Raw genomic sequence first — 27,064 nt, forward strand, 5'->3', positions numbered from 1 at the left:
TATTTGGTGATGTATTTGTGTACTTGCCTGCACATGTGTGCAGATAACTCATGGAGGCTAGACGAGGGTGTGGGATCCCCTGGCTGGAGTTAATAAGCTCTTGTGTGCCACCTGACATGGGTCATGGGAACCAAACTCGGTTCTCTGAAAGACCAACAAGCATCTTTTTTTTTTTTGTTTGGTTTTTCGAGACAGGGTTTCCCTGTGGTTTTGGAGCCTGTCCTGGAACTAGCTCTTGTAGACCAGGCTGGTCTCGAACTCACAGAGATCCGTCTGCCTCTGCCTCCCGAGTGCTGGGATTAAAGGCGTGCGCCACCACCGCCCGGCCCAACAAGCATCCTTAACCATTGACCTATCTCCCTGTGTTTTCTTTTTTGTAAGCATTTAAAAAAATATCCAGGTGCCACATGACTTTAGTCCAAGCATTCAGAAGGCAGAGGCAATCATCTCTGTGAGTTCAGGTATATGTATAGTCCTGTCTTTAATCCCAGCTCCAGAGAGGAATTTAAAATGGGAGGAGACAGCTCTCACACACAATCTCATTCTGAGATTCCTGGAGGCAGGATCGCCATTTTCAGACTGAGGTAGAGATGAATGCCAGTGGCTGGCTGTTTTGCTTTTTTTTTTTTTGCTTTTTCCTCTTCTTTTTTTTTTAATGGTTTTTGGAGACAGGGTTTTGCTGTAGTTTTAGAGCCTGTCCTGGAACTAGCTCTTGTAGACCTGGCTGGCCTCTAACTGAGTACTGGCATTAAAGGTGTGCACCACCACTGCTTGGCCTTACGTTTTAATTATGTGTTTGTGTGTGGTTGTGTGTTTGAATGTGCAGGTGCCATTGGAGGCCAGAAAAAAGTGTTGGGTTTCCTGAAGTTATAGGTGATTGTTGAGCCTCCTGCTAGGAATTTCATTTTTTAAGATAATGATAGTGTGGTATGTTTGAGTGAGAAAACATTCTTGTCACCTCCCTAGAATTTATAATTTTAAATGGGATGAGATGTTTGAGATTTGCTTCAAAATTATCTGGAAGAAAGGGGAGTAGATACATAATAAATGAAAGCCAGCATGATTGTTGAATTTATAAAGATGATGAGCCATGACATGTCTTTGTTGCCTACAAGAAATTTTTAAGAGGGCCAGGTGTGATTTATGCCTATTAATCTTAGCACTTGGGAGGCTGAGGCAGGAGGATTGTTGTGAGTTCTGGGCCACACTGGGCTACAAAGTAAATTCTAGGATAGTAATAGAGTTAGACCTTTCCTCAAAGCAAAAGTTAAAGTTTTCAGGCTAGATATTTATGACTGTAGATAATAAGCTAAGTGTGTCATGCTTTTATTTGATAGAGACTTGTTTATTATCTATGTAAAGAAGTGTTTTCTAGGAATTTTTAAAATATTTAAACATTTATCTATTTCAGTGTTTTGGTTAAATTTACATTTACCATTCTAGAGGGATATCTTTCTAGAGCTCTTGGTATAGGTATACTAGGCTAGCATTCTACCAGTGAGCACCAGACTATCATTTGCTTATTTGGAGAATGTGTCTCATTATAGCTGCCTTCAGACTCACTTTGTAGTTGAAGATGACCTGAACGCTGCATCTTCCTACCTCCACCTCCCAGCTGCTTGGATAGAGGCTGTGCCTTGCTTGGCTTAATGTTACAGCTCTAATTACATATCTTACTAAGGACTTGCTGGGTCGTGTTTATGTAACAGAGTTACATACTTAAGAGATCATTGCTTGTTTCTGCCCCCGTCTTTTAGAAATGTTAACCTGACTGACTGAATAAAATCGGGCCAATCATTAGAAATAGTCTGCTTGTATGCTGGTTCATTCCTTTAATCCCAGCATTTGGGAGGCAGAGGCAGGTGGATCTCTGAGTTTGAGGCCAGCCTGGCCAGAGCTACGTAGTGAAACCCTGTTTCAAAGAACAGATAAAAGGGGGCCAGGCTGTGGTGGCGCGTGCACTCAGGAGGCAGAGGCAGGTGAATCCCTTGTGAGTTCGAGGCCAGCCTGGTCTACAAGAGCTAGTTCAAGGATAGCTAGGACTGTTACACAGAGAAGCCTTGTCTCGAAAAACCAACCAACCAAACAACCAAACAGATTAAAGGAAGGAAGTACTGTGCTTAGTTAAGTTGGGTTTATTTTGCTCATGAGGTTTTGCTTTTGTTTTCCCTTTCTTGTGATGCAGGGAATGGAGCCTAGTAGGAAGTGCTTTGTCACTGGGCTACACGCCTAGCCCCTTTCTCCAGTTATTTTGATATTAATGAGGCTTATCGATGAAAGGGAACTAAATGAGGACTGTTTTTAAAAACAAAATGAGTTTTCTAGAAAATGTAATTGGCCGGGCGGTGGTGGCGCACGCCTTTAATCCCAGCACTTGGGAGGCAGAGGCAGGTGAATCTCTGTGAGTTCGAGACCAGCCTGGTCTACAAGAGCTAGTTCCAGGACAGGCTCCAAAGCCACAGAGAAACCCTGTCTCGAAAAACAAAAAGACAAAACAAAAAAAAAAGTAGAAAATGTAATTGGATATCTAAAATGACTTCAGAATAAAAGCTGAATGAGAAGTTAATTTGACAAAAGCCTATCTTTTTCTAAGTAACTGTCTTGTAATTTTTAGGCTGTCACCCTTGACCCAAATTTTCTGGATGCTTATATCAATTTAGGAAATGTCTTGAAAGAGGCACGCATTTTTGACAGGTGAGAATGTTCTGTTTGATGAATTTTCTTGTCTTTTCAGAGTTTGAACTAAATGTGACAACAGCTTCTTGAAGTACATTTTCCTAGATTATAGTTTTTCCCTCCTGATAGCTGTTTTCTTCTGTTTTACCTATAGATGTTGGCTGACTTTTCCTTGTTGGTTTTCCTGAATGCTTTTATCCTTCCACTTAGTGCTGTTGAAATTTCCTTTATTGTAAACTGTTAGAAATGATGATTACCTTTTGGGCTAAGTTTGTTTTTTTTGTTTTTTTTTTGTTTGTTTGTTTTTGATTCAGAAAGCTAAGTAAAACTTGACTTTTAACTGTTTTGTTGAAGAAACTGCTTTTCTAATTGTGTGTGTTTGTGAGAGGAGCTACATGCACATTGGAGTCCATCCAGAAGAAGACATTGGGTGTCCTTCTCAATCCTGTTTTTTGGCACCTTCTGCCTTTGAGGCAGTTTCTCCTGGAGCCTGGGGCTCACATCTGGGCTAGGTTGCAGTCAGTAAGCCTCAGTGGTCCTCTTGCCACAGCCCCTCCGCCCAGTGTTGAAGTTGCATATATGTACATGACCATTAAGCTTGGTAGATGGGGGCAGGAATCCAAACTCAGGTCCTCATAATTACACACCAAGCACTTTGATCACTGATCAGCTTCCCAGCCCTGTGATTTTAAAATTTTATGTATATGGGTGTTTTGCCTGCATGTATGTCTGTGAACTATGTGCAGAAGTTGGAAGAGGTATCAAATCCTCTAGAACTGGAGTTGCAGATGGCTGTTAGCTACCATTTGGGTTCTAGGATTCAAATCATGGTCTTCTGGAAGAGCAGCCAATGGTCTTGTCCTCTGAGCCATATTTTTCAGCACTTGACTTTTTTTTTTTTTTAAAGATTTTATTTGTTGTGTATGCAATGTTCTGCCTGCATGACAGAAGAGGACACCAGATCTCACAGGTAGTTGTGAGCCACCATGTAGTTGCTGGGAATTGAACTCAGGACCTCTGGAAGAACAGCCAGTGCTCTTAACCTCTGAGCCATCTCTCCAGTCCCGACTTTTAACTTTTTTTGTCAAAGGAGAATCTACTTGAGTGGGAATAGACAACTGTTTCCCTGTGAAAATGTTTTATAGCCTGGCACTTGGGAGTCTGAAGCAGAAGGACTGCTGTGTGTTCAAGGCCTGACTGGGCTATAGAGCAATACTCTCTCTTAAAAAACTTAACAGAGGCCTGCCTGGCTGTAGTTGCTTTTTCCTGTAATACCAGCTCTTGAGAGGCCAAGGGAAGAAGGGCTTGCTCAGACTTTCAAGCCAGCCTAAGCTATAGGGTAAAACCTTGTCTTAAAAACAAGTGGCCCTTGGTGGCACAAGCCTTTAATCCCAGAGGCAGGTGGATCTCTTGAGTTCAAGGCCAGCCTGGTCTATAGCTAGTTCCAGAACAGGTTCCAAAGCCACAGAGAAACCCCGTCTCGAAAAACCAAACAACAACAAAAACAAACCGAACCACACACTCAAAAGTGGAGGGCCGAGGGATTTGCTCAGTGGTAGAGCCCTTGTTTAGCATGCACGAGGCCCTAGGTTCAGTTCTTGGCACCCCAAAAAATATATTTTATAAAGGTGATATTTTTGTTATGCAGTAAAATACATCATAAGTTAATTTTTATTAGTTAATGGCATTTTTGGTATAGTGTATCTGGAATTAATTGTAACAAAATACACATTCAAGTTAGTTGGATTTGGGCAGGTGACATGGTTCAGTGTGTAAAAGTGCCTGGCATGCAATCATATTGACCTGAATTTGATCCCTGGAACCCATAATGGAAGGAGAGAACCAGCTTCAGAAAGTTGTTTTCTGACTTCCACATGTGTACCATGGTTTTTGCCATTTGCCAATCTGTTCATGTCACAGACAAACTTATAATAATAATATATTTAATATTAGTGGCATTTGTGTATATGTGTTTGTATGTTTTTGCTTTTCACAGAGCTGTAGCAGCTTATCTTCGTGCCTTAAGTTTGAGCCCAAATCATGCGGTGGTGCATGGAAACCTGGCTTGTGTGTACTACGAGCAAGGCCTAATAGACTTGGCTATCGATACCTACAGACGAGCTATAGAACTGCAGCCACATTTCCCAGATGCTTACTGCAACTTAGCAAATGCACTCAAAGAGAAGGGCAGTGTAAGGATTTTCAGTCTATTTTTATTTCTTTGTTACATGGTAGAAAAGTCTTCATTGTACATATTAAGTAATATTGGTTTTCTTTGGAGTTTTGGTTGATGGGAAGGAGAATACTGAAAAGTATCCATTTTGTGGTGTATTTACCAGCCATTAGGCTCAATGATGCAGTTACTTAAATTACTAGAACATAAGTGGTTTCTCTGATTCTTCTCTGTAGTATCTGAATGATTTGTTTTATTTTCCAGGTTGCTGAAGCAGAAGATTGTTATAACACAGCTCTTCGTCTGTGTCCTACCCATGCAGACTCTTTGAATAACCTCGCCAATATCAAACGGGAACAGGGCAATATTGAAGAGGCGGTCCGCCTATATCGCAAAGCATTAGAAGTATGTTGAGTACTGTGACTGGGTGTCTAGCCTGTTTGACGGTAGAGGGAAAGCAATTAAGTTTGCCTGCTGTTCACCTCTTCATTACCTATGTAAGGTCCTATGACAATGCCAGACGTCCCTACATTGAGCTCATTACTTTGTACATAGATGAGATCTGGACAAAGCCAATGACTAGTAAACTGAGTAAAGCTATTACAATGAAGGGCTCAGGTCAGTGTCTAGTGATTGGTAGGTGTGGTAGGAGTTTAGAAAAGAGGCTGCATTACTCAGTGTGAGTAACTGGAAGAGAGGCCTACTTCACATTTCAAATGAAGATAGGTATAAAATGGAGGAATCAGTAGAATTTAAGCTACTAGACCTGAAGAATGAGTAAACTTGGAAAAAGAGTTGTGGGAGATAATTGGGAGATTCTGCTATTTAATGTCAGCCGTGATCGTGACTCTCTAGGTCTTCCCAGAGTTTGCTGCTGCGCATTCCAACTTAGCAAGTGTACTGCAACAACAGGGGAAGCTGCAGGAAGCACTGATGCATTATAAGGAAGCCATACGGTAAGAAGTTTATGGCTTCTTTTTTCTGTTTTCAGTTTTGAGATTATAGTATAATTACATCATCTCCCCTTCCCTTCCCTGCAAAACCTTCCATATACTTCTCCTTGCTCTCAAATTCATGGCCTCCTCTTCCATTAATTCTTGCAAGATATATATATATATATATATATATATATATATGTATTTATATGCAGATATGTTTCTAAGCATAATTTGTTATGTATAATATTACTCAGATGTATATTTTCAGGTCTGACTATTTGGGATTGGATAACCAATTGGTGTATTCTTCCCTGGGGAAGAATATTTCTCCTGCTCTCAGCATTCCTTAGATGCCCTGTAGTTCTTTGTATTGGACTGAGGCTTCAGGGGCTTGCCCTAATCCACTTCAGCATCCTATCCCCTCCCCTCTTCTCTTCTTCCTCCCCTCCTTTCCCCTCCCCGCTCTCTTCTTTCCTCTCCTCTCTTCTTTCCTCCCATCCCCCTTTTCCTCTTGTTTTTTGAGACAGGGTTTCTCTGTGTAACAGCCCTAGCTGTCCTGGAACTCACTCTGTAGACCAGGCTGGCCTTGAACTCAGATCTGCCTGCCTCTGCCTCCCAAATACTGGGATTAAAGGCATATGCCACCACTGCCTGGCATCTCTATTTTTTAAAGGTTGGCACATGGTGGCAGCACATGCTTTAATCCCAGCACTCAGGAGACAGATGTAGGTGGATCTCTGTGAGTTTGAGGCCAGCCTGGTTTGCATAGAAAAAGAGCAAGGGCAGCCAGGGCTACATGGTAGGATACTGTCTTAAAAAAACAAAATTTAGAAGCTGAAGAGATGGCTCAAGGATTAACAGCATTGACTGCTTTTTCAGATTACCCGGAATTACATGTGGATCAAACATCCATACACATAAAATAATGAAAGATATTTATTTATTTTAAACTTTTTATTTTAGGACAGGGTTTTATTATGTAGCTCTAGCTGTTCTGGAACTCACTTTGTAGATCAGGCTTGCCTTGAACTCCAAAAAGAGATCCACCTGCTTCTACCTTCCAGATGATGAGATTAATGGTCGTCTTCGTCTTCTTCTTCGTCGTCTTCGTCGTCTTCTTCGTCGTCTTCTTCGTCGTCTTCTTCGTCGTCGTCTTCTTCTTCTTCTTCTTCTTCTTCTTCTTCTTCTTCTTCTTCTTCTTCTTCTTCTTCTTCTTCTTCTTCTTCTTCTTCTTCTTCTTCTTCTTCTTCTTCTTCTGCCTTCTGCCTTCTGCCTTCTGCCTTCTGCCTTCTGCCTTCTTTCTTCTTCTTTTCCTCTCTCTTTTTTTTTGTTTTTTGTTCGACACTTGGTTTCTCTGTAGCTTTGGAGCCTGTCCTGGAACTAGCTCTCATAGACCAGGCTGGCCTCGAACTCACAGAGATCCTCTGCCTCCTAAGTGCTGGGATTAAAGGCGTGCACCGCCACCACCACTTGACAAAAGATTTATTTTGTGTATGTGAGTGCTCTGTTTGCATATCTGGCCTTATGCTAGAAGAGGGCATCAGATTCTACTATAGATGGTTGTGAGCCACCATGTGGTTGCTGGGAATTAAACTCAGGACCTCTGGAAGAACAGCCAGTGCTCTTAACTCCTGAGCCATCTCTCCAGCCCCTCAATGCCTGGTTTCTGTAGTGCATGTAGATACCTGCTACAGAGGCTAGAAGAAGACTTTAGAAACCTTGGAGCTAAAGTAAAGGTAGTTGTGAGCTGCACTATGTAGGTTCTGGGAAAAAAAAAAAAGAAAACTCAGGTCCCCTGGAAGATCAGTCAGTGCTCTTAAGTGTTGAGCCACCTCTATTTATTTATTCACTTAGTTATTTTTAATTTTTTTGAGACAGGGTCTCTACATAGCCCTGACTGTCCTAGAACTCACTCGTTCTGTAGACCAGGTTGGCCTAGAACTCACAGAAATCCTTGTACCTCTACCTCCCAAGTACTGGGATTAAAGGCGTGTATAATATAATGTCCCTATTCATTCATTCATCCATATCCATTCATCTACTCATTGATTCTTTCCTCTCTGTCTGTCTGTCTGTTTATTTATTTATTTTGTTTTTCGAGACAGGGTTTCTCTGTGGTTTTGGAGCCTGTCCTGGAACTAGCTCTTGTAGATCAGGCTGGTCTCGAACTCACAGAGATCCGCCTGCCTCTGCCTCCCAAGTGCTGGGATTAAAGGCATGCACCACCACTGCCCGGCTATTTATATATTTTTGAGACAGGGTTTCTCTATGTAACAGCCCTGGCTGTCCTGGAACTAGCTCTTGTAGACCAGGCTGTTTTCAAACTCACAGAGATTTGCCTGCCTCTGCTTTCCGGGTGCTGGGATTAAAAGTGTGCCACCACTGCCTGGCTCCTGGTTTACATTATTTAATATATTTTATTCATTTTGTGTTCATGGAAGCAATGTGGGCATATACTGTGGTACCCATGTGAAGGTCAGAGAACAACTTACTGGCATTGTTTCTATCCTTTGTTATAAGTTCTGGGGTTTGAACTCATGTCAGGCTTGATTGCAGGTGTCTTTACCTGCTGACCCATCTCTTTTGTGGTTTAAAATTTTATTGTCATCTTTGAAAAAGATTTGTTTTACTTTTTTGTTCTTTTGTTTTTCAAGACGGGGTTTCTTCTGTGTAGCCCTGGCTGTCCTAGAACTTACTGTGTGGGCTGGAGAGTTGGTTCATCAGTTAAGAGCATTGCCTGCTCTTCCAAAGGTCCTGAGTTCAATTCCCAGCAACCACATGGTGGCTCACAACCATCTGTAATGAGGTCTGGTCCCCTCTAGTGGCCTGCAGGCACACATGTAGACAGAAAATTGTATACAAAGTAAATATTTTTTTAAAAAAAGAACTTACTTTGTAATGTAGGCTCACCTTGAACTCAGAGATCTGCCTGTCTCTGCTTTCTGAGTGCTGAGATTAGGCTTATTTTACTTTAAAGTATGTATATAAAATCCCTTCAGAATTCAAAAGGTGTTAGATTCTCTATAGCTGGACATTGTTGTTGGGAAGAGAACTCAGTTCTAAAAGAATATTAAGAGCTCTTAACTGCTGAGTCTCAACTATTAAATAATTTATTGTTATTTAATAATTTATTCTTATTAATAATTAAAGGTTGGCATTTGGCAGCTGCTGAAATGATTCCCTGCCTTTGGGATTCAAGCTAGGCCTCATGCTTGGTAGGCAAGAACTGTGCCACCAAACCACATCAAACCCCCTCCCTCCTCCAATGCTTTAACAACAACAAGGATTTTACACGAGATAATCAAACCCTTGTCTTTTCCTTCAGAATCAGTCCTACATTTGCTGATGCTTACTCTAATATGGGAAACACTCTAAAGGAGATGCAGGATGTTCAGGGAGCCTTGCAGTGTTATACTCGTGCCATCCAGATTAATCCTGCCTTTGCAGATGCACACAGCAATCTGGCTTCTATTCACAAGGTACTACTGCTTATTGTGACATGGGCACCTTAGCATGTTTCATTATAGGAAACTCCTTACAAGCTTTCTTTCTTTCCAGGATTCAGGGAATATCCCAGAAGCAATAGCTTCTTACCGCACAGCTCTGAAACTTAAGCCTGATTTTCCTGATGCCTATTGTAATTTGGCTCATTGCCTACAGGTAAGGAACAGTAGTCTAGTGTTTTTCTTTCTGTATTGTTACCACTTTTTAATTTTTATGTACCATAATAATGCAAGCCTGGCTGGAGATTGTTGTTTTTTTAGCAAGTGGAGGTCAGAGGGCAGTTTTCAGGAGTCATTTCTCTCATGACATGTGGGTCCCAGGCATTAACTCCAATTGTCTGGCTTGCCTTTTATTCTTGTCTTTTATTCACTGAGCCAGCCCCAAGATCATATTTTTAGTAGGTTATCTAACACTTTTAGGAAGTCAAATATTTGCAAAGTAAATCCTTTGGTAGGTTTTCTGGGTGATCATTTCTTTTTGCTTCCTCTAGATTGTCTGTGATTGGACAGACTATGATGAGCGAATGAAGAAATTGGTTAGTATTGTAGCTGAGCAGCTAGAGAAGAATAGGCTGCCTTCTGTGCATCCTCATCACAGCATGCTGTACCCTCTTTCTCATGGCTTCAGGAAGGCTATTGCGGAGAGGCATGGGAATCTCTGCTTGGATAAGGTGACTTGTCCTTTCATTTTTTCTGTTACAAACTCAAATGCAAATAAATAAAAACATTGTACAAATCAAACGTACAGTATGGTTTTGCCAATCAGCATGTAGTCAACATCACCCAAGTTAAGAAATAAAGCTTTCTTGGCTATTCCAGAAGTCACTCTCTAATGTGTCCTGTCTTCAACTGAATTCCCTTCAGTCCAAAGGATGGGGACTTTTTGGTTTTTTGAGACAGGGTTTCTCTGTGGTTTTGGAGCCTGTCCTGGAACTAGCTCTTGTAGACCAGGCTGGTCTCGAACTCACAGAGATCCGCCTGCCTCTGCCTCCCAAGTGCTGGGATTAAAGGCGTGCGCCACCACCGCCTGGCAGGATGGGGACTTTTATTTCTTCTTTCTCCCCCTGAAATAGGGTTTCTCTGTAGCTTTGAAGCCTGTCCTGGAACTCTCTCTGTAGACCTGGCTGGCCTCGAACTCACAGAGATCCGCCTGCCTCTGCCTCCCGAGTGCTGGGATTAAAGGCATGTATCACCACTGCCTGGAGAGACTTTTCATTTCAAGCTCTGAACAAGTTTAATAGTGGTATTTTTCTTAAGGTGAAACTCACAGCTACACATGATGATGCAAACCTATAATCCCAGTTGAGATTATAAATCTGTAATCTCAACAAAAACCTCCACCTAATAAGAACATCTAAAAACCAAACTAAAGGCAACAACAACAAAAGCCCCAATAGGGTTTAAATACAGAGTGTATGGTATTATATACTCAACTTTCAGAATTAGAATATGAATTGTTAAGAGTTTGGGGTCTGTTCTAGGAAACAGTGGTAGATTAAGATTTCTTTTTTTTTCTTTTTCTTTTTGTAAATATTTATTTATTTATTATGTATACAGTATTCTGTCTGCGTGTATGTCCACATGCCAGAAGAGGGCACCAGACCTCATTACAGATGGTTGTGAGCCACCATGTGGTTGCTGGGAATTGAACTCGGACCTTTGGAAGAAGAGCGTGCAATGCTCTTAACCGCTGAGCCATCTCGCCAGCCCTCTTCTTCTTCTTCTTTTTTTAAAATACAAAAATGCTTCTTTGTCGAATTTCCTAAAATAATGATACTCTCTCCATATTTCATGTTGGAGTCTGTTCAGGCATATTTTCTACACTTCAGAACAGGTCAGATATGAAGCATGAGCACTATGCAGCCACCACACACAGCTGTTTACCTTTGAAGGCGCCATTAAACTGGCCACATAAATAAAGTTTGCCATCTAAAGTTTTTGGTTTTTTGAGACAGGGTTTCTCTGTGGTTTTGGAGCCTGTCCTGGAACTAGCTCTTGTAGACCAGGCTGGTCTCGAACTCACAAAGATCTGGAACTAGCTCTTGTAGACCAGGCTGGTCTCGAACTCACAGAGACCTGCCTGCCTCTGCCTCCCGAGTGCTGGGATTAAAGGCGTGCGCCACCACCAAAGTTTTTTCATAATTATGGGTCTATATGATTTTAGATTCTACCTTCATTTATTTTATTTAATTTTTTTTTTTGAGACAGGTCTTATGTATATCAGGTTGGCCTTAAACTCTCTCTGTAGTTGAGGATTACCTTGAACTTCTGATCCTTTTTGCTTCCACCTCCCAATTGCAGGGGTCACAAGAGTGCATCAACATGTCCATTTATTTTTTGTTGTTTGTTCTGTTTTGCTCACTATGTCAGACTGGCTTTCCTGTAATTCAGTGCATAGACCAGGCTGACTTCAAACTCAGCCTTCAAACTATGCCTCACCTCCTAATGGTTGGGATCAACGATGGGTACTATCATGCCTGTTCTTTATGTAGTTCTGGGGACAGAACCCTTAGGGCATTATACATGCTAGTGAAAACACACCACTAATCACCAGTCCCTGTTAACGGTTTTTTCTTTTAGATAAAAATTTGCACATGACTTGACTTTGTTAACAACCATTGTATTCTCTTGGTAGATTAATGTCCTTCATAAACCACCATATGAGCATCCAAAAGACTTGAAACTCAGTGATGGCCGGTTGCGTGTAGGGTATGTGAGTTCTGACTTTGGGAATCACCCTACTTCTCACCTTATGCAGTCTATTCCAGGCATGCACAATCCTGATAAATTTGAGGTAAGAGTAGGTTCTGGTGACTTTCTTCTGTCATCTTTGATGTTAAGCCCAGTGTTTTGAGAGGCTTGGAGCCAAGGTTATTAAGTACGCCCTCCTCTGTCTTTTAGGTGTTCTGTTATGCCCTGAGCCCAGATGACGGCACAAACTTCCGAGTGAAGGTCATGGCAGAAGCCAATCATTTCATTGATCTTTCTCAGGTAGGCAAAACACTGATCCTTTTCTTCAGATTTTAAGATTTCATAATTAATTAAGTATATGTGTTTGGTATGGTATGTGGGGATGTGCTTGTATGAAGACAGGTGCCCAAGGAGGCCAGAAGAGAGGGTGTCAGATTGCCCAGACATGGAGTTACAGGGGTGTCATATGGGTGCTGGAGCAATTGCAGGTCCTCTGCAAGCACAGCAAGTGCCTTTATGTTTTAAATTTTGAGTAAATTTGAAAAAAACCCTTTTGGTACAAAGTGGGTTTTTTTTTGTGTTAGGAGTTGAATGGAGGGTCTCATGTTTGTAGGTTTTGATGATGGGTATTAAAAGGAGTAACTACTGTATTTGGGCCTTGTTTCCTTGGTCATTTACATTTATATTTGGCATGACTTTTAAGTTGTACATAAAATAGAAATGTGATATAATTCTGTTTGATATATAACTTTTCTAGATACTTTTAATACATACTGAACAAAATCAAGAAGGGTAAATGGCGATGTCAAGAAGATGAGGATTTCTTTCAAAAGCCGGCTTTGGCTAAATAGCTAGTTTAAGGACAGACTAGGCTATGTGAGACCCCCATCTCATTTTTTTTTTTAAATGAGGGGACTGCAGCAAAAAGCCCATCTATTTCTGAGTTTTTGCATTTGTGTGTGTGTGTGTGGTCTTTTTGTTTTATTCTTTTGCAATACACAAAGTTGGCCTTGAACTTTTGGTAATCCTCCTGCTTCAGCCATCATACCCTACTGGTTGTTTGTCTTTGTTTCTATTTTTTTTCCTCTGTAAATTTTATGATGAGTTAAAGTTGAAGCCTATGGGAGAATTAGTCACATGGGTGATTAGTAATGAAATACACATATTTAGACATGAATATGAATAAGTATGTCTATGTTTGCATGTAGGCACACATCTAAATGTAAATAATGGGATTGGGGACATAGCTCAGTTGGTACAGGGCTTGTCTATTATACACAAAACTCTGGGTTTGATTCCTAGCACTGTATAAACTGGGTGTTGTGACTCATACCTATAATCTCACCATTTTGGAGGTGGAGACAGAGACAGAAGGATCAGGGTTAAAGGTCATCCTTGGCTACGTAGAGTTCAAGGTCTGCCTGGGCTAGAGACCCTGTCTCAAAAACAAGGCTAGGGATGGTGTAGCTCCTAGCAGGTAGATCTCTCTGAGTTTGAGGCCAGCCTGATATACTTAGCAGTTCCCGGCCAGGCAGAGCTACATAGGGAGACCCTGTTTCAAATAACCAATAACTAACTAACTGAATGAGTAAATAATAGACATTTTCTTAGATGGGTTGGGAGAGTTATCTTATTTAATAAAGTTTGCATACCAGTATCTTTTGTAGCATGGTTACTACTTCAAAAATATGTCTGGTCTGCTTTTGATTTTTGAGACAGAGTCTCACCGTACCCCAGGCTGGCCTTTTTACTGTGAGCAGTCTCATACACTTCTGGTAGGTACATACTAACTAGGGCAGTATTCTACCCAGTGAACTACATTTCCAGCTTTGATTTTTTTATTTTTCTGAGGCAGAACTTTAACTATGTGATCAGAACTGCCTGTAAACTCCCAGTGTAGCCTAGGCTAGCCTTGAACTCAGCCTTCTTAGTGCTAGAATTGCAAATGAGAGATATCTTGAATGACTCTTCCCTCATCTATCTGCCTACCTGCCTATCTATTATCTATCTATCTATCTATCTATCTATCTATCTATCTATCTATCTAAAATTTATCCATCTGTCCATCCAGCCATCTATTGATTGATTTGGCAGGCTCACTATGTGTCCGTGGTTGGTTTGGGACTATCTGTGTAGACCTCTGAAACTGTCCTGGAATTTACAGAGATCCTTGGGATTAAAGGAGTGAGCCACCACTGCCTGGCTTTAAATGTTTTTGATAGATTTATCTGTGTGTGTGATATGCTTGTTTATATTTGCACCATATATGTACATTATGTTTGTGCCTGGTGCTTTTGGAGGTCAGAAGGAGTTGGATGCCCTGGAGTTACAAATGGTTGTTAACCATGTAGGTGCTGAGTTCTACATGTAGTCCTTCAGTGCTCTTTAGCAGTAAGCCATCTCTCTAGCCCTGCACCCCTTTTTTGCTATAGGGTCTCACTAGGTAGTCAATCTAGTCTTCAGGTGCTAGGATTATAGGCACCTGTTGCTGTATTTTTTTGGCATGTATGTATGTGTATTGTGATTAGTGTACATGTAAGTGTACTTGCAGGTTCATATGTTGCTCAGAGTAGGATGTTCGATATCTTTGGCTTCTTTCTTTCTTTCTCTCTCTCTCTTTCTTTCTTTCTTTCTTTCTTTCTTTCTTTCTTTCTTTCCTTCCTTCCTTCCTTCCTTCCTTCCTTCCTTCCTTCCTTCCTTCCTTCCTTCCTTCCTTCCTTCCTTCCTTCCTTTCTTTCTTTCTTTCCTTTCTTGACAGGGTATCTTCTCTTCATAGCCCTGGCTGGCTGTTCTGAAGCTCAGCTAAACTCGCTGTGTAGATTGGCCTCCAAGTAAGCTCTATCTGCCTCCCAAGATTGTGGGATTAAAGGTGTGTGCCTTCCTACCCAGCCAACTGTGGAGATCTTGCTCCACCACTCTTGGCCTTATTTTCTCAATACTGAAAATGACTCATCTTCCTGTCTCCAACCCCCACAGACCTGAGCTGAGGTTCCAGGTGCACATGTGTGGTCATATGTGGCTTTTTATGTGGATGCTGGAATCCAGACTTAAGTCTTCTTACTGAGTCATCTCTCGTCTTATTTATACTGTTTCCCATTGAGATTATAGAGTATCAAACATCTAGTAATTGTTGTGATTGATTTGAGACAGTCTGTTTAGCTCTGGCTAGTGGAAACTCATGATTTTGTCTCAGGTTCCCTGAATCCTTGCCTTCAAGGCTTGTAACAATATGTGCTTAGCCTCTTGTTCATCTTTGAAGGCCCATTTAAAATACTCGCTCCCTTCTGTAACCCTGTTACTAATCCATCCAATTTCGAAGGAAAGTCTGCTTCCTTTATTTTCTATTTCTGTAATGCTTTGATGCTATTATAGTGGTGCTAGCTCTGTTACCTCCATTAACGTAGTTCATTTATTTGATTGTTTGAGACAGGGTCTCATGTAGCTGATGCTGATGTTTAACTGATCTTTCTACTTCTACCTCCCAAGTGCTGGGATTATGAGAGTGAGCCACTATACCCAGTTTACTCATCTCTTTTGCATCTAGGTCTGAATTCTGTTTAATGCTATTAAAACCAGTTGAATTAATCTTGAGATTCTACATAGTTCTTACTGTTTATCCTGTAGATTCCGTGCAATGGAAAAGCAGCTGACCGCATCCACCAAGATGGAATTCACATCCTTGTAAATATGAATGGGTATACCAAGGGTGCTCGAAATGAGCTCTTTGCTCTCAGGCCAGCTCCTATTCAGGTAAGAGAATAATCATTCACAATGTTTATTGGACTAAAAAGACAGTGGTTTTTGGTTTTCTTCCATCTGGCTAACTACCCTTGAAAACAACAGGATAGACATTCTTGAGTGTTCTTGTAATGCACTAGGATAGATTTTTGGGTGTAGACCCAGTGCCCACAGGTAAAATGTCAATGGAGACTAGCATTTCATGGTTTTATAATAAATAGCTCCTTTGTCTAATATATTTGAAGAACACCTTACCACTTACAGGGTTAGTCTGAAAAGCTGCTTGATTGCTCTTGGCCAAAGAAGTCAGCCTCCTTTATATATGTACATAAGTGATTTGGGAGCCTTTAAATGAAGATCCTCTTTTGAAAAACTGCGGTAATTTGGTGGGTTTACAGATGGATAAAAGTTCTTAGTTTTCGGTCTGATTGTTTTTTAGGCAATGTGGCTGGGATACCCTGGGACTAGTGGTGCACTGTTTATGGATTATATCATCACTGATCAGGAAACTTCCCCAGCTGAAGTTGCAGAACAGTATTCTGAGAAACTGGCTTACATGCCTCATACTTTTTTTATTGGTGATCATGCTAATATGTTCCCTCACCTGAAGGTAGGCAGAAAATAATGCTATGGGGTTAATTCATTTTTCCCCTTGGATTGTCCATATGCACCCTGACAGGCTTGTCAACTTTTCTTCCATTAGAAAAAAGCAGTCATCGATTTTAAATCCAATGGGCACATTTACGACAATCGGATAGTTCTGAATGGCATCGATCTCAAAGCATTTCTTGATAGTCTACCAGATGTGAAGATTGTCAAGGTCAGAACCCAGTCGGCATTTGTTACTGAAATGAACTGAATTTGTTAATTTTTTCTTATAATGCATTTCTGTTTGGATTTTGTTTTCAGATGAAATGTCCTGATGGAGGTGACAATGTAGACAGCAGTAACACAGCTCTTAATATGCCTGTCATTCCCATGAATACAATTGCAGAAGCAGTTATTGAAATGATTAACAGAGGACAGATTCAGATAACAATTAATGGATTCAGCATTAGCAATGGACTGGCAACTACACAGGTGGGAAAGACCTTAACTATGTGCCACCATACATGCATCATTTCCTTGAAGCCTTATAACCACTCTGTTCTACAGAGGAGGAAATAAGCTTCTTGGAAACTTGCTCTTGTAGCTGTGTCTGGTCTTGAAAGTCATTCGGCTTCAACCATCAGGCTCCTTAGTGAGTGCCTACTGTGCTAATATTTGTTTTTGCCTGTCTGTACCTTTATTCTCTTACCTCTAGGCACCATATGGTTGCTTGCTTCTGTAAACTCACCCTTTTCCTGGCCAAATCCTGCCTCGCCTTTCAGTTCAGATAGTTCTTATGGAAACCAGTTCCTGAACTGATCTTTTGCCTCTCTTTCCATACTAATTGGTACTTGTCTCCTGTGCTTCTGTTGTTTTGGGGTATATTGTTATATTCAGCATAGTGCAGTGTAATGTTTGTATTTGTATCCTTCAGCAAATGGAATTACTTTAGAACTCATGTCTTAGCCCCAATAATAATATAGTATGCATTCAGAGAGAGAGAGAGAGTGCATACTGGAAGAGGTAAATACATAGGGCAGGAATCTTAGACTTCTTAGGTGCTGACAACTTTATTGAGATGTCCATACTCATGTAACATCATAAGGCAGTCTTCAACAAGTATGGGATTTACAAATAAAACTGTAGTTGAAGGAGTTGACCATCAGTGTAACGGGGAGTCTTGAGTCTTGGGGAGAAGAGACCCTTTGGGGAGGAGTAATTGAAATTTGTCTTGGAGAGAGGATATGATTTGGAGAAGAGCATTTATTTCATCCATGAAGAACAGAGTAAAAAAAGCAAAAGCTTTACTGTTGGTTATGGGGTTTTTAGTACTTTTTGTTGTTGTTGTTTTATGAGACAAGAGTTTTTCTTTGGAGCCCTGGCTGTCCTGGAACTCTATAGAATAAACTGACCCTGGGCTGAGAAATTTACCTGCCTCTGCCTTCTAAGTGCTGGCATTAAAGGCTATCACCACTAGCCTTGTCTGGTTATTTTTGAGACAGGATCTGGCTATGTAACCCAGACTGTTCTCAAACTTGGCAGCCCCCCCCCCCTTTTTTTTTCTCAAGACAGGGTTTCTGCGTAGTTTTTGGAGCCTGTCTTGGAACTAGCTTGTGTAGACCAGGCTGGCCTCGAACTCACAGAGATCTGCCTGCTCTACTTCCTGAGTGCTGGGATTAAAGGTGTGCGCCACCACTGCCCGGCCTCTTTTCATAGGGCAGTTACTCTTAAGTCAAAGTAATGGTGTAACTTTTTATGTCTTAAAAGTAAACTATAGGGTTGGAGAGATGGCTTAGTGGTTAAGAGCACCGCCTACTCGTCTAAAGGTCCTGAGTTCAATTCCCAGCAACAACATAATGGCTTACAACCATCTGTAATGAAATCTGGTACCCCCTTCTGGCCTGCAGGCATGCATGTAGGCAGAATACTGTATACACAATAAGTAAATAAAATCTTTTTTTTTAAAAAACTAAACTATATAAAAATATTTTCTCATTACAGTTCAGGGACAGAAGTTAAAATCTTTATACCATTTTATATATTTTGAATTGATTCTTTTTCTAAAAAAATATTTTATGTGTATGGATATTGCCTGAACGTATGTCTGTGTACTATGTGCGTGCCTTGTGCCTAGGGAGGCCAGAAGGTCTTCTGGAACTAGAATTACAGATGCTTGCGAGCTGCCCACCACATGGGTGCTGAAGCTCTAACCTAGGTCCTCTGGAAGAACAGCTAGTGTTCTTACAGAACTGAGCCATCTCTAGCTAGCTCACTGACTCATGGCACTCTTTATTCTCTCTCTCTGCATCTGTCTCTCACTATGTTGCCCTGGCTAGCCATGAATTATGTTAAACCAGGCTGGCCTCAGAGTCATAAGAAATCTGTCTGCCTATAAATTTGATGCCAGCCTGGTCTACATAGCAAGTTCCAGGTCAGCCAAAGCTACATAGTGAGACCCTGTCTTAAATAAACAAATAAACAAACAAACAAAAACAAAAAACAGGCCAGGCATAGGGACATACACAACACTCTAATCTTAGCATTTGGGAAGCCTTACTGTTGACTGAGGCCTGTACATAGTGTGAGGCCTTCCTGGATGTGTGTGTGTGTGTGTGTGTGTGTGTGTGTGTGTGTGTGTGTGTGTATGTATATGTATATGTATGTGTGTGTTGGATGAAACCCCAGGACCTTGTGCATTCCAGATAAACACTCTGCCATGTAGATATACTCCCATTTCTTGGCTTGTCGGGGTAGGGCTTTCATATAGCCCAGGCTAGCCTCAAATCTTGATCTCTGAGCCTTCTTCCCCCATCTCCTGAATACTAGAATTATAATTGGGTACTGCTATGCCTTGGTTTATGCAACACTTGAATCAAAACCAGGGCTTCTAACATCTTGACCAGCTGAACCACATCTGCAATTCCCTTTGGCCAGTGCTAACTCTAAATTTAATCATGTTCTTTTTGACCGGGCGATGGTGGCGCGCGCCTTTAATCCCAGCACTTGGGAGGCAGAGGCAGGCGGATCTCTGTGAGTTCGAGACCAGCCTGGTCTATAGAGCTAGTTCCAGGACAGGCTCCAAAGCCACAGAGAAACCCTGTTTTGAAAAACCAAAAAAAAAAAAAAATGTTCTTTTTGTTATTCTAGATCAATAATAAGGCTGCAACTGGAGAGGAGGTTCCCCGTACCATTATTGTAACCACCCGTTCCCAGTACGGGCTACCAGAAGATGCCATTGTGTACTGTAACTTTAATCAGTTATATAAAATCGACCCTTCTACCCTGCAGATGTGGGCAAATGTGAGTATGTGTAGATTTGTTATTAATTAATGCCTATTGATGAGTAAAGATTATGTATTTGGGCTACCTTGCTGAAGCTTCTTTCATTTATGGACTATTAAGCTCATTTCTTAGCTCCAAGAGTTGTGACATTTTCAACTGTTTTAAATCATTTTTATTTTTTGAGATTATAATATAACCAATATAATCCCCCCCTTTCTTCTCTCCCAAGTTCTCCAGGTCCAGTCCCTTTTCTCTTTTTCAAATTCACGGCTTTCTTTTCCTTAGTTGTTGTTTGCTTCTCTCTCTCTCTCTCTCTCTCTCTCTCTCTCTCTCTCTCTCTCTCTCTCTCTTTCTTAAGAGAGTTTCTCTGTAGCAGCCCTAACTGTCCTGGAACTAGTTCTTGTAGACCAGACTGACCTCAAACTCGAGATCCACCTGCCTCTGCCTTCTGAGTGCTGGGATTAAAGGCGTGCGCCACCACCGCCCAGTGCTTCTTTTTTAGTAGTAGTAATTGTTAATGGTTTGTGTATTCATGTGTATTCCTAAATGTATAAATGAAACCCACTCATTCTGTATAATGCTACTTGTATTGTTGTTTTTGAGATGAGGTCTCAATGTATCCCAGGCTGGCCTTGTTACATAGCAGAGAATAATACTGAACTTCTGTTCATTCTTATACTTCCCAAGTATGGGGATAACACGGGATTGCCACCACATCTGGTTATGTGGTGCTAGAAAGTAATCCAGGGCTGCCTTCACGCTAGACAAATAACTCTACCAGCTGAGCTATGTCCACAGTCATCTTCAGTTTTGATTTTACCTACTGCTGTTGTATTTTCCTCCAGTGTGTGGGGATCAAGGTCAGGGTGTGATACACAGTAGGCAAGCTCTGTACCAGTGAGCTGTATCCCCAGTCTTTTGGTGTATTTATTTTCATTTTTTAAGACAGTGTCTCTATATAGCCCTGAATGTTCTAGAACTCACTATGTAGTCCAGGCTGGCTTCAAACTTAGATCACCTGCTCTGCCTCTTGAGTTCTAGGTTTAATGTTGTATACCACCAAGCCTGGTTTCAGTCTTGGTGTTTTTTTTTTAAATTTCATGCTATAAACATTTATTTATTTATTCAAAGTGTTTTATCCAAACCTGATGTCAGCGAACTTTTTCTTCTTAAAGAGTTAGTAAATGAAATTTTCAGTTTTTTAATAAGTAATCTAGTCATCTCTCCTGTTTATTTATAGTATGTATAATGAAAACACTTAGATATTATATAAATTAACCCATGGCTTAGCATATCAAATTTTATTTCTAAACCCTGGCTGTATGCCATACTTGGTTTATAAACCATAGTTTCCCAACCCCTGACCTGAAGTGATAGCAAAACTTGCTATGTGGACATCCATATTTAACATCCTTGCAATTCTATTGTGTTAACCAGGAAAGAATTGGTCAATAACCCTATTTTGCAATCAGCTCATGAACCTGGTTTGTAGAAGTACAATACTGAGTGTATGCGGCCAGCTGGCCCTGAGTTTGTATAACTGAAATGCTATATTTTACCTTAATGTTAGAAAGAAATCATTCCTTGCTTGATCCCCCCCCCCCATATCTGTTCTATTTGTTTGAAAGGGAAGGGTAATGTAGAAAGAGAGGAAGTGGATGAGTAAGCCTCTATTTTCCCTGAATCCTCGCTTTAGCCAAAACTTACCTAACAGTAGGCTAGTTTTACTTTTTTAAAAATTCTGCTTATGAATATTCCTGCTTCTCAATATAGAGATACTAATGTGTTTAAAAAAAACAAGGAGTTGCTTCCAAGAGTGTTAGATAAATGTATGTACATTGTACGTTTAAAAATGTGAAATAGTCTGAATTTGGAAATTTGTCTATTCTCAAATTTTTCAGAGAAGGAAGTGTGAAGTTCTGTGATATGTTGAATAAATGCACTTCTGAATCAGGAGTAGGTAAACTGGTCTGGAGGCCAAATCCACTGCTTGGCTCGTTGCTTGGTACTTTTTGATGCTGGGGTGGAACCCAGGTCCTTGCACATGCTAGGCAAGTACTCTACCGTTGAGGTACATTCCCAGCCTCTCATTGCTTATTTTTATAAATAAAACTTTGACACATGGCCACATACATGTGTTTATACACTTACTATCTATGGCTGCTTTCAAGCTACAAAACAGGCAGTGACTAAAAAGCCAGTACTATTTTTTCCCTGGTCATTTATAGAAGTTTATGCTGCCTTCTGGTTGACATTAGGCAATTTGGGCAAATTCTTGAGTTACTTTTCTAATGTGGTGAGGTGGGGGATTTAAAATTTGAAGTACTGTGTATGGTAAAATGTGCTGGTACTTCAAGCTACTTTGGAGGCTGAGATAAGAGAGTTGCTAGAGTTTGTGGCCAGCCTGGAAAACTTAATGAGACCCTGTTCCTTAAAAACAAAAATAGGGATGGATAGAGGCTTACACAGCCTCAGCGTTCCCTGGTGGCTACTCGCAGCGGGAGAGTTCTTTTCTGTGGTGGCCATTTGCCCATCCTCCAGTAACTCACCTCACCCATTTTCATGCAAGCAATCCCAACTAATTTCAGTGGATCATAAACACAAAATAACAACGGTAAAGGTGAAGGTAAGAGGGTTTCAGTAAAAATGGAAGGGGTGAATAGTGGAGGGTGGAAATGACTCTTTCCAAAAATATATAATGGAATTGTCAAAACATTTTTTTAAAAAAATGTAAGTTAAAAAGCAAACATAAAGACACCCACATTTCCATCTTTAACAAAGACCACTTCCTATATTAGTTCCTGCCAGATATTGTTGCCTCAGATTGTACTCGTTAGTAACTTGACTTTTGTCTTCTAATTCTTTTCTCTGTCCTCAAACTCTCTGGGGACAGCTAAGAGAAAAGAAGTAACTCAGATGATTTAATTCATCTTTTTAAAGAAAAGACCCAGGTCCCAAGCAGGCTTCTTCACTTGTTTATGGCAGAGTCTTCTTGAATTTAGAAACTTCATGCTTCAGTTCTGCCAGGGTTATAGGTGTGTGCCACAATGCCCAGATTAGGTGGTGTTGGGCGTCAGTCACACTTTCTGAGTGGTTTTGGGAAAGGGCAGATGTGCTATTAATATTTTTTTTTTTTCAGATTCTGAAACGTGTACCTAATAGCGTGCTTTGGCTGTTGCGTTTTCCAGCAGTAGGAGAACCCAATATTCAACAATATGCACAAAATATGGGTCTTCCCCAGAACCGTATCATTTTTTCACCTGTGGCTCCTAAAGAGGAGCATGTCAGGAGAGGTCAGCTGGCTGATGTCTGTCTGGACACTCCCTTATGTAATGGACACACCACAGGAATGGATGTTCTCTGGGCAGGAACACCCATGGTGACTATGCCAGGTTAGTGGCCGACAAATCACTCAATTCTTCTTTATTCGTTAACATTTTTCTTTGGGTCGAGGGGTACTTGAAGGTGAAATTATATGTATTAGAAGTAATTAAGGCAGGATAATAGAAAATGGGACTTACTCAAGCCTGAATACTTGACACCATCCTCCTCATCTTGTACTGTGGATACTTAAATGCAATTACCAATGATGACTATGTGACCTACAGTTCTAAGATGAGCAATTACTATTTTTACCTTCTAGGAGAGACTCTTGCCTCTCGAGTTGCGGCTTCTCAGCTCACTTGCCTAGGATGTCTTGAGCTCATTGCTAAAAGCAGACAAGAATATGAAGACATAGCTGTGAAACTAGGAACTGATCTAGAATAGTAAGTAAACTGCCAGGAACAAACTATATGTGAAAATGTGACAAAATAAAGTCATAAATTAAGGATGATATAAAAATAGATGAATTAAGTTGTATGCTCTCTGGATAGAAGGGGACATAATCTAAACTCTCAAGTAATCACTAGACTTTAATAAAGAACTTTCAAAGCATCAGATATTTTAGTCTAGTATCCATTTCTTCATAGTAGTATTTTAAAAAACCAACAACAACAACAAAAATCACAAAAAAAGCTTAGTTGACTGAAAATGAGTGGAAATTAGAGGGATCATGCTAAGGTAAATGGAGCTTCGCCCATTCAATAAAATAGTGTTTCTAATTTGTCCCTTTGTTTTATGGTGTTTGTTTAAAGTGTTAAATTTTTTTTTTCTGTGTGGTATAGGTGCATGCCTTTAATCCTAACACTTGGGAGGAAGAGGCAGGCGATCTCTCTGAGTTCAAGGCCAGCTGTTGTCCTCTGGACTTTACATGCACACACAAACACAAGCATATATACCCAAATACACATAGTCCATAGGGTCTTTTTGTTTTGTTTTGTTTTTTTTAAAGGAAGCATTGATATTACTATGAATACAGTTGAGTTGAGTCTAATCAATGGACAGCCAACTTTCACTTTCAATATATTTCTTTTTTTGTTTGTTTGTTTGCTTTTTGTTTTTTGTGACAGCTCTAGCTGTCCTGGAACTAGCTCTTGTAGAGCAGACTGGCCTCAAACTCACAGAGATCCACCTGCCTCTGCCTCCCGAGTGCTGGGATTAAAGGCGTGCGCCACCACCCAGTTCAGTATATTTCTGATGATATGTTAAAATCCATGACCGAAATCAACTTGGAGAGGAAAGGGTTTATTTGCCTTACATATCCATAACTCAGTTCATCATGAATGGATGCCATGACAAGAACCTGGAAGCAAGAATTGAAGTGCAGAAATGGAGAAACACTGCTTGTTGGCTTGATCCCCCTAGTTTGCTAGAGGTGGTACTGGCCATATTAGCTTGGGTCATTAATCAAGAATCAAGAAAATTACCTACAGACATGCCCATAGACCATTCTTATGAATACTTGAGGTTCCCTCTTCCCAGATATGTGTGTCAAGTTGCCAGGCCAAGCAGAAAAAAAATTTTTTTATATTATGCCACAAAAATGACTATAGAGTCTAGTTCTGAGTTTTTGTTCTGATTTGTAAAATAGGTTCTCTTTGTTTTTATTACCTAGCCTGAAGAAAATTCGTGGCAAAGTCTGGAAACAGAGAATATCTAGTCCTCTGTTCAACACCAAACAGTACACAATGGAATTAGAGCGGCTCTATCTGCAGATGTGGGAGCATTATGCAGCCGGCAACAAACCTGACCACATGATTAAGCCTGTTGAAGTCACTGAGTCAGCCTGAATAAAAGACTGCGCACGGGAGAATTACCCCTATACCTGAGCCTCAACCTTCTGGGGGAAAGGGAACTAGATAACATGCTTTGTACTTATCTGTACAGTACCTTGTTGCAGATGGGTGATATATAATGATAATAGAATAGCACAGCCAAACTTGCTTCCTGCATGATAGGGAGATACAAGAGATAAGAAACTGCTATTCCACAAGGAATCTCTGTAGAGTTTTGCAGCAAGCAGGTGGTGCAGAGGTCTGGAAGGTCTGGTCTCCCTTGGTCTTCCATGGGATGCTTAATGTGGAGGGAGATAGAGATTGACCAGCCATTTCGTAATTCCATGGATAGAATGAGTCTTCTGATCCTTTTTTTTTTCTTTATATTTTGGGTATTGGAGCTTTTAAAAATGTTTGCTTTCAGGTATTTTTACTTACGTGAAGTGATCTTGATTCTTCTGAGATAAGGTTTTAAACTAAAATGTTGCTTCCTGTTTTAGTGTCTGAACTCTGACAGGGTGACAGGGACTGTGCTGGTGTAGTCTTTTTATAGGTTTTATAAACCACTTGAGCCTATATCAGTCGTTTTAGTGTCTGACCTAATGCTTGATACTGTCAGTGCTTTGTTGATTTAGACAGTGACTTAGGATTTTTCAGCCTCTTTCCCAGTTCTTTTCCCCCACTTCCTTTAAATTCTCCTGTGACTGCTAACAAAACTAAGTCTTGTTTCAAACATCCCAGAGTGTTTCTCTTAAACACACCATCTGGTGCCAAATGAAAATTCTTAAGGAGTGAATATTAATCATGAAGGGCACAGTTGTGGTACTGTTATTGATAATAATGTAGATTTTTTTGCCTAATTTTTAACTATTTCACCAGTGTTTAAGCCCTTGACTGCCCCTCCTATGCTGCTTCCAAAAGTGTTAGTGTGTGATGAGATTTTTACTTTCCTTTCTAAAGTTTGTTTGTTTTTTAAAGTGAGTCCTGTTCTTCCTATTTCTTTCAGCAGAAATGAAATTCCAGGTAAGTATAAGTATTCAAATATTTGATTAGTAAGTTGCAGTTATTTCTGTATATTAAATACTGTTCACTGACAGATTTCGAGGTAAAAGCTCTGAAAGGACCATCTCTATACAAGCAGTTATTTTTCAGACTGTGTTAGTGTATATCTTCTTGACTTAGTCTCTAAGTTTGTGGATTCAGCCTTGATAGTAGTGAATTTGTGTCACTACTTGGTTTAGAGGACAAGTTAGACATTCATTTGCCCTCTTGGAGCTTGAGTTCTTGGTGATAAAGGACAGTTGCATTTCAATAAAAGGGTAGAGGGCTTGAAGCTTAAACAGGCAGCCATAGGACTCTGTGCTGCTCCCCTGCACTCAGACTCCAGCCACCGACCAGTTTTGTCTGTTAGCGCTCTAGACTACGTCTTTCCAAAGCACCTAGGCAGTGCACCTATTCTGTAGTTGCAGCCGTTGCCTGAATGTACCTTAGCTGACAAGTTGTTGATAATAAAGAACTTGAATTTGTGATTTTTTTTTTTACTGCTAGTTAAAACCTAAGCAAGGAGTCTCACGTGTAATTCTGAAGCAGAATTACATTGTAATGAACTGTGTACCTTTAGTAATGTAAATCAAGGAAAACAGTTAAGGGATTTCTTAATTTATTTTTTAACTGAATAGATCTCAGTTAAAGGTTGCCAGCATGGTTACAGGTAAACTGACTTTCAAAAACCACTGAACTGCTAAATGTGGGATTGAATGATAGACATCCAGGGCCGCTGAGGCTGTGATCTGTGGCCATTTTACATAGCACATCATTCCTCCTATAGGGATGAACTTTTTCTTGGCACGAAAAGTAGCCGCTCTGGTTGAAGCTTTGCATATTGTAACAGGCTTTTATTTCCAGGTAACATGTCTGTGGAAGACTTAATTCTGATAAAGTTATAGATATTACTGGAAACTAATTTGTTTTTTTCTATTATACTCTGCTTTATTGAAAAAGTAAAGCATTTAAATTGTGCTCCAGAAATTCAGATGTTGTCTTGCAATCTTTAAACAATAAATGGATGATTTCCCCTTAATGTGGCTTGATGTATTTTGTCTCATTATGTTAAGTATTACTGGCGAAACCTATGCTTGAATAGCTCAAAACAGCATGACCAGGCAGTGTTTCCTTACTTTAGGTGTGATGTTAAGAATTAACTTTGTGGGCTGAAGAGATAGCTCAGTGGTTAAGAGCACTGGCAGCTCTTCCAAAGGTCCTGAGTTCAATTCACAGCAACCACATGGTGACTCACAACCATATGCAATGAGGTCTGGT

At 40.5% G+C, this 27,064-nt stretch overlaps 1 protein-coding gene across 2 annotated transcripts in view; it reads left to right on the forward strand.

Annotated features, from left to right (window-relative positions):
* The window catches only part of Ogt (O-linked N-acetylglucosamine (GlcNAc) transferase), a 44,271-nt gene extending 17,446 nt beyond the window's left edge, over positions 1–26,825 (forward strand). For both annotated transcript variants that reach the window (XM_057759070.1, XM_057759071.1), the window contains exons 6-22: positions 2,615–2,694; positions 4,673–4,868; positions 5,114–5,254; positions 5,705–5,805; positions 9,113–9,266; positions 9,346–9,447; positions 9,782–9,961; positions 11,926–12,084; positions 12,192–12,281; positions 15,606–15,731; positions 16,159–16,329; positions 16,423–16,539; positions 16,629–16,799; positions 19,455–19,607; positions 22,729–22,981; positions 23,233–23,356; positions 24,586–26,825. In XM_057759070.1, the coding sequence (XP_057615053.1) occupies positions 2,615–2,694; positions 4,673–4,868; positions 5,114–5,254; positions 5,705–5,805; positions 9,113–9,266; positions 9,346–9,447; positions 9,782–9,961; positions 11,926–12,084; positions 12,192–12,281; positions 15,606–15,731; positions 16,159–16,329; positions 16,423–16,539; positions 16,629–16,799; positions 19,455–19,607; positions 22,729–22,981; positions 23,233–23,356; positions 24,586–24,760 (2,493 nt within the window). In that variant the 3' untranslated portion in view covers positions 24,761–26,825. The remainder of the gene's footprint in view (positions 1–2,614; positions 2,695–4,672; positions 4,869–5,113; positions 5,255–5,704; positions 5,806–9,112; positions 9,267–9,345; positions 9,448–9,781; positions 9,962–11,925; positions 12,085–12,191; positions 12,282–15,605; positions 15,732–16,158; positions 16,330–16,422; positions 16,540–16,628; positions 16,800–19,454; positions 19,608–22,728; positions 22,982–23,232; positions 23,357–24,585) is intronic.
* Positions 26,826–27,064: the final 239 nt, after the last annotated feature.

This window comes from Chionomys nivalis, chromosome X, assembly GCF_950005125.1.
Source record: "Chionomys nivalis chromosome X, mChiNiv1.1, whole genome shotgun sequence".
Taxonomy (NCBI): domain Eukaryota; kingdom Metazoa; phylum Chordata; class Mammalia; order Rodentia; family Cricetidae; genus Chionomys; species Chionomys nivalis.